Here is a 16,044-nt window from a genome sequence, read left to right on the forward strand (position 1 = left end):
GAAGCGTGGAAGCTGACAAACTTGATTTTCTTTTTTCTTCTTCCTCTCCTTCCCCCTCTTCTCCACCCTAAACAATCTCCTCCGACATGCCCACTCCCCAATCCCTGCCTCCTTCTCCATCTCCCACTCCTCTTTCTCCTCCTTCATCTCCCTCATCCAGCCTTTCCTTTTTTCCCCTTCCTCATCCTCTTCTTCTTCCTTTCTTCATCACCAAGTTTCCCTCAATCTCCATCTCTCGAGTACCATCTTTACAAACATCACCACTACACCACAACATCACACCATTCCTGCCAATCACGCACGCGCACACAACTCATTCACCACCACCATCACAAACACAAACACAAACATCTCCTTCTCCATTCATTCCACTCTCTCCATCCACTCAACCATCTTCCTCCACGCCCACAACCCCGTCGGTGGAGCCATCCTCCCAAACCTCAACAGCCCATCCACTTCTCTCTCTGCCTTCAATGCTTCTTTCCTCCACCAAACACGTTCTTCACCAAATGCTCCAGTGGTGCATGTTGGAAATGAATCTCAAAGAAAGAAACAAAGCAGAATGTCTGAATTTGATGAGAACAACCATCGCTTCGAATGGTGCGAATGGAATGATTCAAATGGTGGAAGCGATTGGGGTGGAGCGCTCAAAGTCAATTGCACAAATGCAAATCTCACGATCACTTCTTGCTTGTATAGCAAATGCTCAACAACAAAACATGGTGGAGCGTTCTATTGCGATTATTTGTTAAAAGTTGATATCGCAAAATCCAATTTCACAAGCTGTTCAGCTGCTCATGCAGGAGCTGCTTATTTGTATTGCAATCAACCTAATTCTGTTTGGACATTCTCAGAAAACAGAGTGGAAAGTTGTTCAATAACAAACTATTACGGAACTGGTTAGTACTTTTTCCTCTATTACATACCATCAGATGCAAAATTCCTATTCAAAAGTTGCGTCTGCATTGCAAATACTGGTGGCGATGCGGCTGGTGCAATCACGTTTCATTTCCCTCCGCCAGTTATACCTCCTCAATATTTTCTCCAAGAGTTCCAGTTCATCAACAACAAAGTCGAAAATCCATTCACCTTCGGTGGTGCTGCCCTGTGTTACACAAGAATATTTGATTGGACGAACGTAATTAAATTCATCACATTTTGTTTCTTCGATAACAACAACGCTTCTATTTGCAGATGGAATGATGTGTTTTTCAATGGAAGCATAATCACACAATCCCCATTTGATAATTGTATATCATCAATTTAAACAAAAATAATTAGAAATATCGGAACTTCTGGATAAGAAATTATCAACGTTTGCTCCGTTTCGTCTCTTCTCCCTTTTTTCCTACAAATAAATTCCATATACCATTTTTCCACACTCTTTTCTTCCTTTTCTTCTTCACATTCTCTTCCTATTCCTACCGTTTATCCTCTGCATTTTTAAATCTTTTTTTGATGATGATGAATTTGCGCATCCACTCCTCTCCTGGTTCTCATAAATCCATCTCATTATTTCCTCTTTTTGCTTTTGTCCTTTATATTCCTTAAAAATAAACTTCATGCCTCCATTAAATTTCTCTTCTTCTTCCTCCTCTTCTTCCTTCTCCAAATCAATCGAACTTCCCTCTCTTCCTTGCTTCTCATTCATCCCCAAATCATTCGTACACATTTCCACCTGTTCCACATCTTTTCTCACCCACTCTGAACTTCCATCTGAAGTTATTCCTGAAAACCCATCTGCTGCTTCTTCTTCTGCTCTCCTGTTCTCCTGTTGGATTCCATCGGATGGAGAAGAATCACACACTTCACTTTATGCTTATAACTGTTTGTCTGCCTCAGCCTCCGTTCCCGCCTTCACAAACCTCAGCCCACTCAGCCTAAGCGCCTCCACAACAAGCAGCGCTATCGCTTCTTCCAGTTTCCCCTGGTTCTCTTTGATTCTCTCCACAAACTCTCTGCGCGCTGTCGGATACCCACCTTTCTCCTCATTCCCATCACCTTCCTCTGCCTCTTCCCGCTCATCAAACACTGCCTGCACAAACACTGCACGAGATTGAACAATATCCTCAATCCTCATCTCCTCTGCAACAAGAGCTTTCACCATACTTTTCTCTTTCGCCTTTCACACTTCAACCTCTCGCTCAATTATTTCATCGTCCAGCTTCACCTCAAAATATTTCAGCTGAGAAGATAACGATGCCTGCCCCGATGGGTCAAATAGATCGTTGATCGACTGGTACGCATTCACATCTGCCGCTGCAAAGATCCGCTTTCTTCACCAACTTCGTAACCATCGAAGATGGAAGCGACGGAAGCGGCTCCACTTGCAGAACCGAAAGCATAGCTAAAAGCGCCACATCTCACTCACACACAACACCCCCATACAACACCGCCCTCTGCTCAACAACATATCTCCGCAACGTCTTCGGTGTATGGGGTGACAGCGGCATATACCGCACTACACCCCAGCCGCCTCTCGATGCAGTCCATCGCTGCTGCCGACGTGTATGACGCAGCCACCGCTGACGCATCCGAATGGTTAATCGCAGGCGCTGATGATGGCAGATCATCCCCTGCCGCCTTCTTCTCTTCACTTCTCCGATTCCGGAATGGAAAAGTTGATCGGCGTGCTGCTCCAGATCAGAATGAAGAAATATATTAGGAAGATGGGATTTGATCTGGAAGAAACAAAAGTGGAAGAAGAAGAATGAAGAGAAGATGAAAATGAGCCATTGCTTTCTACGGTACGTGAGAAGCAGTTTTTCATAGAAGGTGAAAGAATGTGTTTTCGAGTGTTTCTGAGTTGAATCCCCACCAGCAATAAGTGAGGATGAGAAGGCGGGAACAGATCATTGCAGTTCGAAGGATATGAAGAAGAAAAAAATGTTATGATGAAATTATTTGATATTTGGAATAATGAAGGTTGTCGATAACAACTGTATCGATTCTCGTTGAAATCTATCTTTGTCTGATTTAAACTTCATTGGTCGTATATTCTTCTGGCAAGCAGTAATTGCTGGATCCTTCAAACATTCAACTTGCCCCTTCACCTCTTTCCAACAAAAAAGGAAACATATGGTAAACCACATTTCTGATTCTTCCAACTCTCATTTTCCTCTATGATTTCCTTTGTTTATATTAAAAATATCTTTCAACTTAAGCATTTCCTCAACTAGAACTAAGGTCAAGCGTTTTATAATGTTATATTCACGCTCAATTTATGTATATACACCTTTTCTCATCCGTCTTTCTTTTTTTTGATATGTTCTTTCCTCCTTATTCTTCATCTCGCTGAAAATGGATTTCTTCTTCATCTGAAAATCAGTCGTCATATTTCAATTCTGTTGCTCTTTTGTCAAGTTCCATATTATCATTTCATAAGCCTAAATAAAAATATGAATATTCAAATGCGTATAACAACACATTCAACATTATTCAGGAAAACAAACATTCAACACAACTTGCAAACATTAATTCTGATTCAAGTATGAACGTTTAAAGGATAATTCTTCATTATTGCTCTACGAATATGAATTTGAACTATTTGTCTTTATTTCTCCTTCCATCAACAATTTACGACACAAAAGTTATGATCCACCGCTTTCAAAGAACTTGATTGCTCCTAGGATTTCTCTTTCATAAGATCTGTTGTCTTGTAAACCAAATATCGAATATCTGTATTTTCAAATTTCCATATTTTTTTTATTTTCGTTTTCTTCAATTTTGCTTTATCAAGAAACGTCAAAAATTGTTATTGATTTATGTATTTATAATGTTTTGCATGTGTGGAATTTCTTTTATTTGCATCCAAACCAATGTGTTCATTTTTTTGAATTTCAGAAAAATGAAATCATATTTTCACTTTTTCACAAGAGAGAAAAACACATAAAAATAATTTTTATCGAACATCTGAATTATAATGTTCATTATTCTGTTCTTAATGAAATCATGATTTTTCAGAAACTCAAATGAAGTTTGGAATTTCTAAATGAAGTAGATGAAATTTGAATAAACTCCTTCAATACAAATAAATTGGCTTAATTCAAATAAAGTGGGTTTATTTTAAATGAAGTTGGTTCGTTTTAAATGAAGCATGTTTATTCAAATTAACGCTGAAATTCATCATGAAAAAATTTTGATTAATTATGTTTCATCGTTCTTAATAACTAATTGGTACATTTGGTGTTGTTTTTTTTAAGTAAAAATAATCCAGTTTTTCACTACGTTTTTGATCGCTTTGATATTAATTGGAATTGAGACAAAATGACAACAAGATGAGCTTCAAAGACAAAATAAATAAAATTTTAGTGAGTTAAAGATTTGTTTCATTTCTATTTTTATGTTTATTTAAAAAAAAAAAACACAGATGATACGATTTTTATTTGGATAAAAATGTTAAGAGGAAAAGTGAAATGCTCCGAACAGTTTCATTTTATAAAACACAAATAACTGCAAAAATGCACTTAATGCAATGTGGAAGCTGACAAACTTGATTTTCTTTTTTCTTCTTCTTCTGTTTCCTCTAATTTCCATCCTTTTTGCAATATTTTCTTTCTCTTCCTCCAGATTCGTTCATTCCTTCCCACTCTAAACAGCCTCCACTTCTCTCTAATTTTCAACACTTCTTTCCTTCATCAAACACGCTCTTCCACAAATGCTCCTGTTGAGTATATTGGAAATGAAACTGATAGAAAGAAACCTGGAAGACTGACTTCACTTAATGTTAACAGCTATAGATTTGAGTTATGCGAATGGAATGATTCAAATAGCGGAAGTGCCTGGGGAGGTGCACTTTAGTCAACTGCACAAATGCCAATCTCACAATCACTTCTTGCTCATTCAACAAATGTACATCAAGCAATGATGAAGGAGGAGCTTTGTTTTGTGAAAATTTATTGCAAGTCAGTATCGCAAAATCTCATTTCACAAGTTGTCAAGCAAAGCATGGAGGAGCAACTTGTATAGCTTATTTTCTATCCAGTTCTGTCTGGAAATTCTCAGATAACAGAGTGGAATATTGTTAAATAACTAACTGGTGTGGAACCGGTTGGTTTTTTTGACTCAAAAAAATGACCTCAACTTACCAATTTTTGTTCACCAAATGCAAGTGCATCTCAGATACCAGTGGCGATTCTGCAGATTCTTTAACATTTTATGATCCTCCAGGAAACAAACCAAGTCAATTTCTGGTTTATGACTGCCAGTTTATAAACAACAAATTGACAAATTCGTCATCTTCATTAGGAGGTGCTGCAATGTTTTACAGAGACACATATTCTTGGATGAGTGGAGGTAAATTCATCACTTTCTGCTTCTTCGATGGCAACACTGCAACTGATGGAAGAGGAAACGTTGTTTTCTTGAGAAACAATGCCATAACCCAATATCCATTCCAGCAATGTGGTTCAACAACTCCAACACTAAGGTTGTAGAACAGCAACACAGCTGATAATGCCGAGTGCAACATTTGACTTCCTATCATCTTATCTCCTTTTTTTTCAAATGGAAGTTCATGAGAAATTTCATCTCTTCATTCTCTTCATTCTCTTCCTCACCCTCTCTTCCTATTCCTTCCGCTTCGACTATGTTTGTGAAAATATACCTTTTTAATGTGAATCTGAATCTACAGCTTCCGTGTCCACTTCTCCAAAACCTCATATATTATTTCCTCTTTCTGCTTTTGTTCTTTATTTTTCTTAAAAATAAACTTCATGTCTCCAACAACTTTCTCTTCTTCCTCCTCCTCTTTTTCCTTCTCCAAATCAATCGAACTACCCTCTATCCCCGACTCCTCAAACATTGCCAAATCATTCTTCGACATTTGCATCTGTTCAACATCTTTCACCGCTCCATCTGAACTTTCATCGAAAGTTATGCCCAAAGACCCGTCTGCTGCTTCTTCTTCTGCTCTTGAAATCTCCTGTTGAATGCAATAGGCTGACAAAGAACTGCACACTTCTGGTTCCACAGAATGCTGCTTGTTTACACCCACCTCAGCCTTTTCCTTCACAAACCTCAGCCCACTCAGCCCAAGCGCCTCCACAACAAGAGGTGCTATCACTTCTTCCAGCTTTTCCTGATTCTCTTTGTTTCTCTCCACAAATTCTCTGTGCGCTGTCGGAAACCCGCCTTTCTCCTCATTCCCATCACTTCCTTCTACCCATCCATCTTCTTTTCACTCTTCTTCTCCCCTTTGCCTCCATCTTTGCCTCCCCTTTCTCCTTCCTCTACCTCTTCCCGCTCTTCCAGCACAGCCAGCGCAATCGATACTTGTGACAGAACCACATCCTCCATCCCCAGCCACGCCTCTGACAGCTCCTTCGAATCAATCTCCCCAACTTCACATCCGCACACCTCGACTGCGGCGATCGCAATATCTGCAGCGAAGGAACAAACAGATCGTTGATCGACGGGAACGCATTCACATCAGCCGCAGCAAAGATCCGCTTTCTCCCCGACTTCATGCCCACCGACGCTGCAAGCGACGGAAACTGCGCCACCAGCGGAACCGAAAGCATCACCGAAAGCCCCACATCGTATGCCCACGCAACAACCCCATACAGCACCGCCCTCGAGCCACAACATATCCCCACATCATCTGCAGCTCTCGCAGCGACAGCAGCTGCTGCAGCGACAGAGGCATGTTCCGCCCATACACCCCAGCTGCCTCAGGCTACACAATCCGCAGCAGCCTCTCGATGTTATCCATCTCTGATTCCGACGTATATGACACTGCCACCACCGACGCATCCGAAGGGTTAATCACAAGCTCCGATAATAATGGCTGCTCATTCTCTGAAGATTTCTTCTCTTCTCTTCTCGGCCTCCAGAATGGCGAAGTTGATCGGAGCGCTGCTCCAGTTGAAGAAGAGGAAGGAGACGAAGAAAAAGAAGGTGCTGAGCGAAGAGACTACTGCTGAGCTGCCCTGGACACAAGAGGCTTTTTCAGATGCCCCAACACGTCTGATGGCAGCTCCAATGGATCCACAAACACCACATCCACATTCGGATCAGAAAGATCAACCAACTGGGAATGCTCTCCGTTCTCGAGCAATGGGAACAGATGGAAAAGAATTTCTTCAGCTGAAAAGTTGAAACGAGAAGATAAAGAAGCTGTGATAATAATGAAGGAATTATCGTTCTGGTCTAGAATCAGATGAATAAAATGAGGGGCAGATTAAAAGATCAATTCAGAAATGGAGGATGCAGTAATTGCTGTTATCTGCTCATTCTGTTGATTCAAACAAAAATCCCACAGAAGCTATGAGGCATCAGACAGATTCCACAAAATGCTTGCTGTGTCATCCTCAAAAGATGAAGTCTGCAAAGCTCCAATTTTAGATGAAAAACAGGTTCGCAAGCTTTAAGTTGGTTTTCTTGCTTGTCTTCATTTTCCATTTGCTCAAATACTCGTTATCATTTTCAGAATAAAACATCATTGCCAAGATAGGTTGCTTTGCTTCCTTTTCATTTCTCTTGTTATCTCTGACGCAGACACAAAAATCGAAGAAATCCAATCAGACGAAGTGAATGATGAAGCAGTCGAAGAATTTGTGTGATTAGGCTTCAATTCATTGAAGAAAAAGTCGACAAACGAGTTGAATGAGTCGAGTAGCTATTGATTGTGAAGATGAATTAAAAAAAAATTACCAGTGAAATTCAATGGAATCCTTTTCTTCATGCTTGTGTCTTTTGCTTATGTGACTTTATTCTTTGGAACAGTAACCAGTGAATCCTTCAAACGTTCGGAGTGCCTTTTTTCCTCTTGCCAACAAAAATAAAAAACATATGACAATTCATTTCTGTTTCTTCCTTTCCTCGTTTTCCTCTTTCATTTCCTTTGCTTCAATCAAAGCATCTTTCAACTTTAACAATTCATCATCAAGATCAAATGACATGTGTTTTGTGCTATCTTGCAGAACTCTCAATCTTTGGACATCCCCTTTTTTCATCTGACCTTCTTTCATTTATAAATTATTTCTTCGCTTTTCTTCACATTGGAGCAATCGGATTTGTTTTTCCTCAAAATTATTCTGTGTAACTCCGTCTGCGTCTCGACATTTACGCTTCACATTTTCTTTTCATCAACCTGTATTAAAAAAAGAATATGCAAATGATGTATTTCAATAAATTCAACATAATTCAATCAAGAAAACCTTCATTACAACATAAAAATAAATGTTTTCATTCGAGCATTCACATTTAAAGATAATACTTCATCACTGCTCAATAAATACGAACTTGAACTCTTGAACATTATTTCTCCTTCCATCAACTATTTACGTATAAAAGTTATGTCTTCTGCTTTAAAAGAAATTGTTAACTCCATATATTACGCTTGCATAATGATCTATTGTCTTGTAAGCCAAATATCGAATATCTGTAATTTCAAATTTCCATATTTTTTTAATTTTTGTTTTCAACAATTTCACTTTATCAGAGAAACGTTATAATTTGTTTTTGATTAATGTTTTTATAATGTTTGCATATTTGGAATTTCCTTTTAATGCATTAAAACCAATGTGTAAATTTTTAAGACTTTCAAAAAAAAGAACTCATCTTTTCACTTTTTCACAAGAGTGAAAAACACATAAAAATAATTTTTATCGAACATTTAAATTTCACTGTTCATTATTCTGTTCTTTATGAAATTATAATAAAACTGAAACTTAAATGAAGTTGGGAATCCTTGAATGAAGTGAGTTTATTTGAATAAAGTACGTCTAATTCAAATAAACTTATATTTAATTCGAATAAAATGAAGTTATTCGAATTGAAATTTCTTATTCAAATTTCATCTAGTGAGTTTATTTGAATAAAGTGTGTCTTATTCAAATAAAGTTATATTTTTTTCGAATAAAATGGAGTTATTTAAATTGAAATTTCTTATTTGAATTTCATCTATTCTATCACTAAAAATCTGAAAAAAAACGAGTTTCTGAATGTTACTTAAAGTTGTGATTAACTCATTTAATTCAAAATCATAAGTGGAATTAAAAAATAAGAAAGTCAATTCAAATAAACTGGGGTATTATTTAATAACCCCTTCAATTTTAAATTAAATATTCAATTTGAACTGGGGGATCCAATTTGCACCGTATCTTATGAATACACAACAAAATAGTTAAAGTATCAAAATCAAAAACAAACAAAAAACCTATATCTGCAATATATATTGGAATTGTAACAAAATGAGCAATTCCATAAAATTAAATCATTCATTATAATGAAAGATAGAAAAAATAAAAAGCATCAAATCTTTCGTCAAACGCTTAAAAAATTATTGAAAATCAATAATGTACAAGTTTGACGAAATATTGGCAAATAAAACCCTTGAAAATAAAAAAAGAAATACTCCTTTATAACTTCTCTCTCTTTCTTTTTCCATCTCATCTTTATCTTCTCCCTTTTTTGCTCTTGGGTTGTTGGTGTGCATTTTTGCCCTTGCGATTCGACCTATCATCCTCTGATGAGTCGCTACTGCTTACAGTAGATTCGCTATCACTATCTGAAGATTCACTATCAACGTCTGTCTTTTTAGCCCTCTTCGGTGGTGGAGGAGGGACATGAACAGAATTAGCAGCAGGCGCACTAATCTCAGCCTCGAACTGCTCTTTTCCATCCGACAATGGTTGCATTTGAGGCGCTTCTGGCATTGGCTGCATTGGCACTACGTTTCCAGCCATTGGCGGTTGAGTATATGGTTGCTGAGGGCAATACTGTTGAGGGTATGGCTGTTGCGGTGGCTGGGCATAAGGCTGTTGGGGATACGGTTGTTGAAGATAACACTGCTGAGGGTATGGCTGCTGCGGTGGCTGGGCATATGGCTGCTGGGGATATGGTTGTTGAGAATATGGTTGTTGTGGATATGGCTGTTGCGGAGGTGGTACATACGGTTGTTGCTGAATCTGAGCAGGAAGTGAATTAGGCGTGGCAGCTTCTGTATTTCCCTCGTTTTTAACAGGCACGCTCCAATAGCTCATGTCGAACGATTCGTCTTTCTCTTTGTATTTCAATGCCTTTTCATATCCCTTTCTTGCTGCCTCGTCCATGTGCTTCAACAGCTTTTTGCTTCCAAACTTCTCCCATGTTGGTGTTGTAATAGCCATTTCCTCGTCCAGAAGGAAGCTAATGAACATCGACGTAATGGCAAACGTGTATGTGTCAAATATCGTGCTCACCACAAACACAATCACAAAAAGTCCAATCACCACGTTCAAGATCCACCCAAGCTCTGTGTACTTTCCTGTAGCAATGGCATATTCCTGAGTCATTAACCCAAACCACATCGGACGCGCCATCAGAAACAGAATAAACAGACTCAAAAGAACTATAAGCGTCTCTGCAATGCCCATCACGAGCGGAATAACAGAATTGAGGACAGCTGATCTGAAGATGTTTCTGATCATTAGCAAAATTGTCTGCTTCCCTGTTTCGAAAAAGGGGGTTCCTTTGATCGAGATGATGACATAAGCCTGCGAGTTGACGTACTCAAGGAACTGCATAATGCAACTGAGAATGCAGTCAATCAAACAGCATATTATAACCAGCGGAGACCCGCCCTGTCTGCATATGCTGGCTGCCTGCTCCTGCAACATCTTCAGGATCGTGACAAGCGCAATCAATCCCGATCCAAAAGCCACGCTGCCTGTACCGTAGCGAATTGTGCGCCAGAATGCTTTAAATGTTTCGAAGCAAGTGACTTTAGCTTTGTCTCTGGTAAAGTACCAAGTTGCAATAGTTCCTCCGATTGTCATTTCGTTTATTCCAGACAAAAAAGATGCCATCCAAATAAATCCGAAAAGAGAGAAGATATACCAAAGAGCAGAGTAGCCAGGAACGTCAATAAAAGGAACTCCATTTACGGTTTTGACTGGATAGCTAGTCACAAGGCACAAAATGCCAAGCACAAACAAAAAAGATACCCCAAACGTTAGTATTGAAACAAAAGTGGTTATGATCGGCAGTAGAGGGTTTGTCCGAATCGCATAAGATGTTTCCGCAGTCAGACGCGCAGCAAGTTCAATACGTTCACGAGCACAGTACATGCAGCACGAACAGCAACACATCACCAACAAAACGATAGCACCTACACCAATCAAGACAAAACCTATAATAGTCCCAATATTTGGCTGATTTTTATTTGTTTTACTTGTGCTATTGTTTTTAGTGTTATTGTTGTAGTACGGATCATAATAAGGATCATAATACGGATCATAATACGGATCATAATACGGAGAACTGACGCGTTGCGCAACTTCATGCTCAGGTTTTGTGTCGTTCATTCTCCGAGGGATCGAGTACACATGAACCGAAGGAAGAGATAACAGGCTTGCTCCGTTGTTTTTGTAAATCACTACTGGAAGAATTTGGGAAGAACCTGAAAAATCTTCAGCTGATTTTGTTTTGTTGTTGTTAGAATTGTCCGTTGCAGAATCCATTGCCCCAATTGAAAACATAACTCCAACGATGAAAATTGCAAGACCTACAACTGCAACAGCAACAACTGATCCAATAAGGCAACACCAAACCATTCCTCGTGCACAACATGCCATAAATGCGATCCAGATCGCGCAAAGGGCAATTGCTATGAATGCTATTGCAACTATCATCCATATACCACTTATAAAGCTTCCCATAAAGCTATTGACAAATTCTGTAACTGTTTCTTTTGATTCTTTCGCAATACACACTTTATTCATTGGAGAATAATCGTATGAAACGTAATAGCACCCTTTTCTTCCGCATTCGCTTGAATTTAGAGAGCTTGGATTTTCTCCCTTGCACATGCATCGTTCATTATTCGAGGGGCAAGACTTAACACACCACTGTTCGGATCGATACGCGAATAAGAATGTATTTTTCCGTTGATCGCTGACATTTGTCTTCACTCCACAATAAACTCCCCTAAATGAATTGTCGCATGTTATTAAATCTGTGAAAATGTTCAAAAAATAATAATTAACAAACTCTGATGCCTGTGGATTTAGAAACATATACAACTTTGCAGCCGCACATGAATATATGAATAGAATGACCCAAAGCAATACAACAACTCCAAAAGCAATCAAGCAATATATGTCATTGCATTTTTTGTGATTAGCAGGAATGTCAACTTTTCCATTTGTTTCAACCAAGGAATTTTCTTTTTCTCCAAACTCTGTTTAATTAAACAATAATTAATGATAAAAAATCTTTTATCACATACCTTTAAAAATTGTGGCAACAGCAAACATAACAAATCAGCACACTTTCGAAAAGAAATATTGAATAATATAATGGATCAAATAATAAATAAGTGGATCTGAAACAATTTGGTTTCTTTTCAAGGCATTTGGGCAAGAGGGTACATAGCGACCGGTATAAAATCTGTCTCAAAGAAGAACTATTAACCTTGAAAAACCCATTAACGGATGTGAAAATTCACAAATAGGAGAAACATTCGATAAAAAACTGAAAATTTTTTGTATTTAAAAGCAGTTGTTATTAAAAATTAATGATCAAACCCCTAAGATAAATGAGAGAAATATTTTTTATTTGGTTTTTATTGGGAAATAAAGATTTCTTCTTTGACAATGTGTTTATGAGGGATATGTTTAACTTAAACTTTTAAGTTAATCAACTAATTTAAGTTTTTTTTATTTTAAGTGGGGAAGTTTTTAAAATATATATTTCTGTTGGATTTTAAAAATAGGTTTTCTCAGCTTTGAATCATTGTAATTCGAAAACCACTTTAAAAATATCACAATTGCTTTCATTAGTTATGGACCAAATAAATAAAAACATATTAATCGAATTTTTTTCCGGTCGTTATCTACCAACTTACTGGTATTTGCCTAAGCTTATCCTTATAAGCTTCATAAAATGTGCAATAGTCGATTAGGCTCACACCCAAAAATACACAAATTTATGGATTTCTTTTTGATAGAAATCACAAACTAATAATAAAAAAAGTGTTAAACAGTAATTGAGTTCCGAAATAATGGTTTGTTGTAAACCTGTGTGACGCACAGTAATTTTCGTTGTTACGTCCATGAGAGATTTTTGTTCACTTCAGTTTTTTTTTTCTTTTTCTTTTCTTTTCTTTCTTTTTTTTTTTTTTTTTTTTTTTTTGGAAAGCTTGTTTTATTAAGTTCATACATAAATTCATTAATATGTATTCTTTGCATATTATTTTACAAAAAATTTTAACGTTGAACATATGGGACGAAATTTTATGCTTAATGAATTTCGTTTTATTCAAAAGATGAATTGTGAATAGAACTTTTCTATTTGAATAAATTCAACTTATTTGAATGAACTGAGTTATTTTAAAAAATGAAGTAATGCTATTTCAAATGGTTGATTTGACACTTGAATAAAGTGCGATTCACTTAAATAATGTTTTTTTAAAAAATAAAAGAGCACTAATTATATCATTTTTACGTTTTATCTTTCACTTTATCAACAAAAAAACTGAAAAATTCAAATTAATTATGATTTCTCAATATTCTCAAACAAAATTAGAGATGTGTTAAAAGAAGGTTTTATTTGATAGAAATAACGTGAAATGAATGAAAAAATAATTATGTTCTCATTCTTATGTCCTGTTTTTTCTCTTTAACGAAAAATGTGATCATCAAATAATTTGTTATCAAAAATAAAAATTAGCTTCCATTGATGTTCATGGAGCGATTTGTCACTTATATTTTCGATACTGCTGAAGTGCGAAGCTGAATTCATGGGTCGATGCAGCTTTCGATATCAACTTTCTATTTTTACGACTTATGAATCAATTATTTCATCAGATTTTTTTTTTAAAGCTACATTAAATACTTCTTTAATGAATCAACATCTGCTTTCATCCACTGAGCGTCAGAAGAAATCTCCATCTTCACCATCCCAAACTCCTTAGGATCCTTTCTGCTGTTATCATTCGCAATATCTTTCTAATCTTCGGCTTCATTCTTTTCCTTCTTCCTCAAACAGCCAGAACAACAATGACTACAAGCAGTGATACAACAACCTCAATGCAAACAATCAACGACAAATACGATTTCCCTTCTTTTCCTCCTTCAACAAGTTTTCCTTTTCCATTTGTTTTTAATTCGCTCTTGTTCTTCAGAATATAAGAATCAGTTGATGAATGCTTATTGTTATTTTCAAACATATCATCATCACAGGCACCTCCGTTTCATCTTTGATCGACGAAAGATTTTTCGAATGTGCTGTTTAAAATGCTTCAGTTTCACTGACAAATCCATCTTCTACAAAATTACATATCTCAATCAGGTCTGAATCTCCAGATGACAAAATCAGTCGGAATGACGAATCACATGGAAGAAGAAGCGCTCCCTTGTATTATATTTCAATCCCACCTCCATTTTCATTGGCTAAAGCCTCTTCCAGCTTGAGAATGAAGAAAGATGATTCCCTTTTTCTCACCATTTATTCCAGGCTGCATCCATCATCCAGAATACACAGCGAAGAATTATCTTTCACCCCATCCCCTCCCTTCAAGCTCGAAATTATCAGCAAAGCAGAATCCAAACAGATGATAATATCCTGAGTGAAAAATATAAAGAAAAAATGGATTGTTGTCAAAGAATCATCCTTTTTCAATCGTCACATTTCCAGTCAAGATCAACAATTCACAAATGAAGAATTAGAAATTGAAGCTCATTTATCATTATTGTTGAATTTTTTTAATGGACAAGCGAATTATTTTGCACAAACAAATCTTCTAATCTTTAAGCTTCATATTGTAACTAAAGGGAAGTGAAGAAATGAACACTTCCAACAAACAGATTTGTTCACACTCCTAAATAGAGGCAGAGCAATATCAAAAAAGCTATTTTCATTTTTGGATATCAACAACAACCAGAGAATGAGCAGTTATTCACAAAAATCTGTGCATCCAGAGGGATCAGCTACACTGTTTTAGGAGCATTCGAATGAACAGAAATGTTGCTGCACAAAATTACTGACAGCTTCATCTCTCTTCTCATTTCATTGTCAGCTCACATCCTTCTTCTCATCATATCTTCTCTGACAAAAGTTTTCTAAGTTCTGATCTCCAAAAACGGAACCTCATGAATCACACATCATTTTGAGGCCTGTGAGAAATTGAAGCAAATGATACTACAATTTCACATGATTTGCATTGAACATTTTCACCCATCCGAATTCATCGACTTTTTCCAATTAAAAGCTGATTCTTGAAATGGAATTTTGGAACTTTGTTATTTCACCTTCTCCTTTGCAGCACATGAAGATGACCAGGAGCCTGTGAAAATATCCATTTCTTATAGAAAAAAAGGATATAAGAGGAAAAAGAATGTGAAAAAACAATATAATTTCGAATAAGCCTCTGAAAGTTTTGATACAATTGAATAGATATTAACTCACAAGGAAAACAATCTATGTTTTTCACATTTGAGTATTGCTTTATTCGTAAAAAAACTGATATACGTTACGAATAATTAGAAATTTCGTTCAACGTGTTTTAAACATTTTTGAACATTCGATTTTCTGGATGCACCTCAATTATAATTTACTAATTTTTTTTATTTTCAATTTGTCAGAAATGAATGAGTCTGGTGAGCTAAACTCAATCAACTTTTCAAAAGCAGAATTTGTTTAACTTTTGTTTAACTTTTTGTTTAACTGATCATCCTTTTTCGGAGAGTCTCTCAATAAGATATCTTTTCAAGAACATTTTAACAAATATGGATGATGAATATCGATAAAAATGTTCAGTGGACAAGTTCGAATCATTGTTTTGTGTTTATGTTTCATTTTCCACATAATTTTGAAAAATCTAATCTATATGGGAGATTATTTTCGAAATCATAACTTTTTTCGGGGTGTCGATTTTTCAAACGTTGTTTGTCTTTTGGAAAAGATAATGTCTTCAATTTGTGTATTTGTCACAACTGTTTAATATACAAATGTTTGAGTTCAAATAAAGATGTCATTGTTTTTTTAAAGCCTTTTCACTTTTCAGTATTCTTTTGTTGATATTCAAGAGATATTTTTCAGCCGAAATTTTTGACAGAAAAA

The 16,044-nt window shown here is 36.5% G+C and overlaps 4 protein-coding genes across 4 annotated transcripts; 1 reads left to right on the forward strand and 3 right to left on the reverse strand.

Moving 5' to 3' along the window:
• Positions 1 to 5,263: 5,263 nt before the first annotated feature.
• Positions 5,264 to 5,470, reverse strand: MONOS_7685 (uncharacterized protein; the record flags this gene model as incomplete). The annotated part of the gene is made up of 1 exon (XM_067878030.1): positions 5,264 to 5,470. One exon carries the CDS (start codon positions 5,468 to 5,470, stop codon positions 5,264 to 5,266), a length of 207 nt encoding a protein of 68 aa, XP_067724866.1.
• Positions 5,471 to 5,626: 156 nt separating this feature from the next.
• Positions 5,627 to 6,646, reverse strand: MONOS_7686 (uncharacterized protein; the record flags this gene model as incomplete). Its single annotated transcript, XM_067878031.1, has 3 exons — positions 5,627 to 6,110; positions 6,164 to 6,380; positions 6,565 to 6,646. 3 exons carry the CDS (start codon positions 6,644 to 6,646, stop codon positions 5,627 to 5,629), a joined length of 783 nt encoding a protein of 260 aa, XP_067724867.1.
• Positions 6,647 to 6,783: 137 nt separating this feature from the next.
• MONOS_7687 (uncharacterized protein) lies at positions 6,784 to 7,098 on the forward strand (the record flags this gene model as incomplete). Its single annotated transcript, XM_067878032.1, has 1 exon — positions 6,784 to 7,098. The coding sequence occupies one exon, from the start codon at positions 6,784 to 6,786 to the stop codon at positions 7,096 to 7,098; it is 315 nt and encodes a 104-aa protein (XP_067724868.1).
• Positions 7,099 to 8,873: 1,775 nt separating this feature from the next.
• On the reverse strand, positions 8,874 to 12,275 carry MONOS_7688 (putative Choline Transporter-like (CTL) Family Protein). The gene is made up of 3 exons (XM_067878033.1): positions 12,212 to 12,275; positions 11,974 to 12,163; positions 8,874 to 11,910 (listed from the first exon to the last, which is right to left on the reverse strand). The coding sequence occupies exons 1-3, from the start codon at positions 12,237 to 12,239 to the stop codon at positions 9,399 to 9,401; spliced, it is 2,730 nt and encodes a 909-aa protein (XP_067724869.1). The 5' UTR covers positions 12,240 to 12,275; the 3' UTR covers positions 8,874 to 9,398.
• Positions 12,276 to 16,044: the final 3,769 nt, after the last annotated feature.

This window comes from Monocercomonoides exilis (assembly GCF_001643675.1).
Source record: "Monocercomonoides exilis strain PA203 chromosome Unknown scaffold31-1199392, whole genome shotgun sequence".
NCBI classification, from domain to species: Eukaryota; Preaxostyla; order Oxymonadida; family Polymastigidae; genus Monocercomonoides; species Monocercomonoides exilis.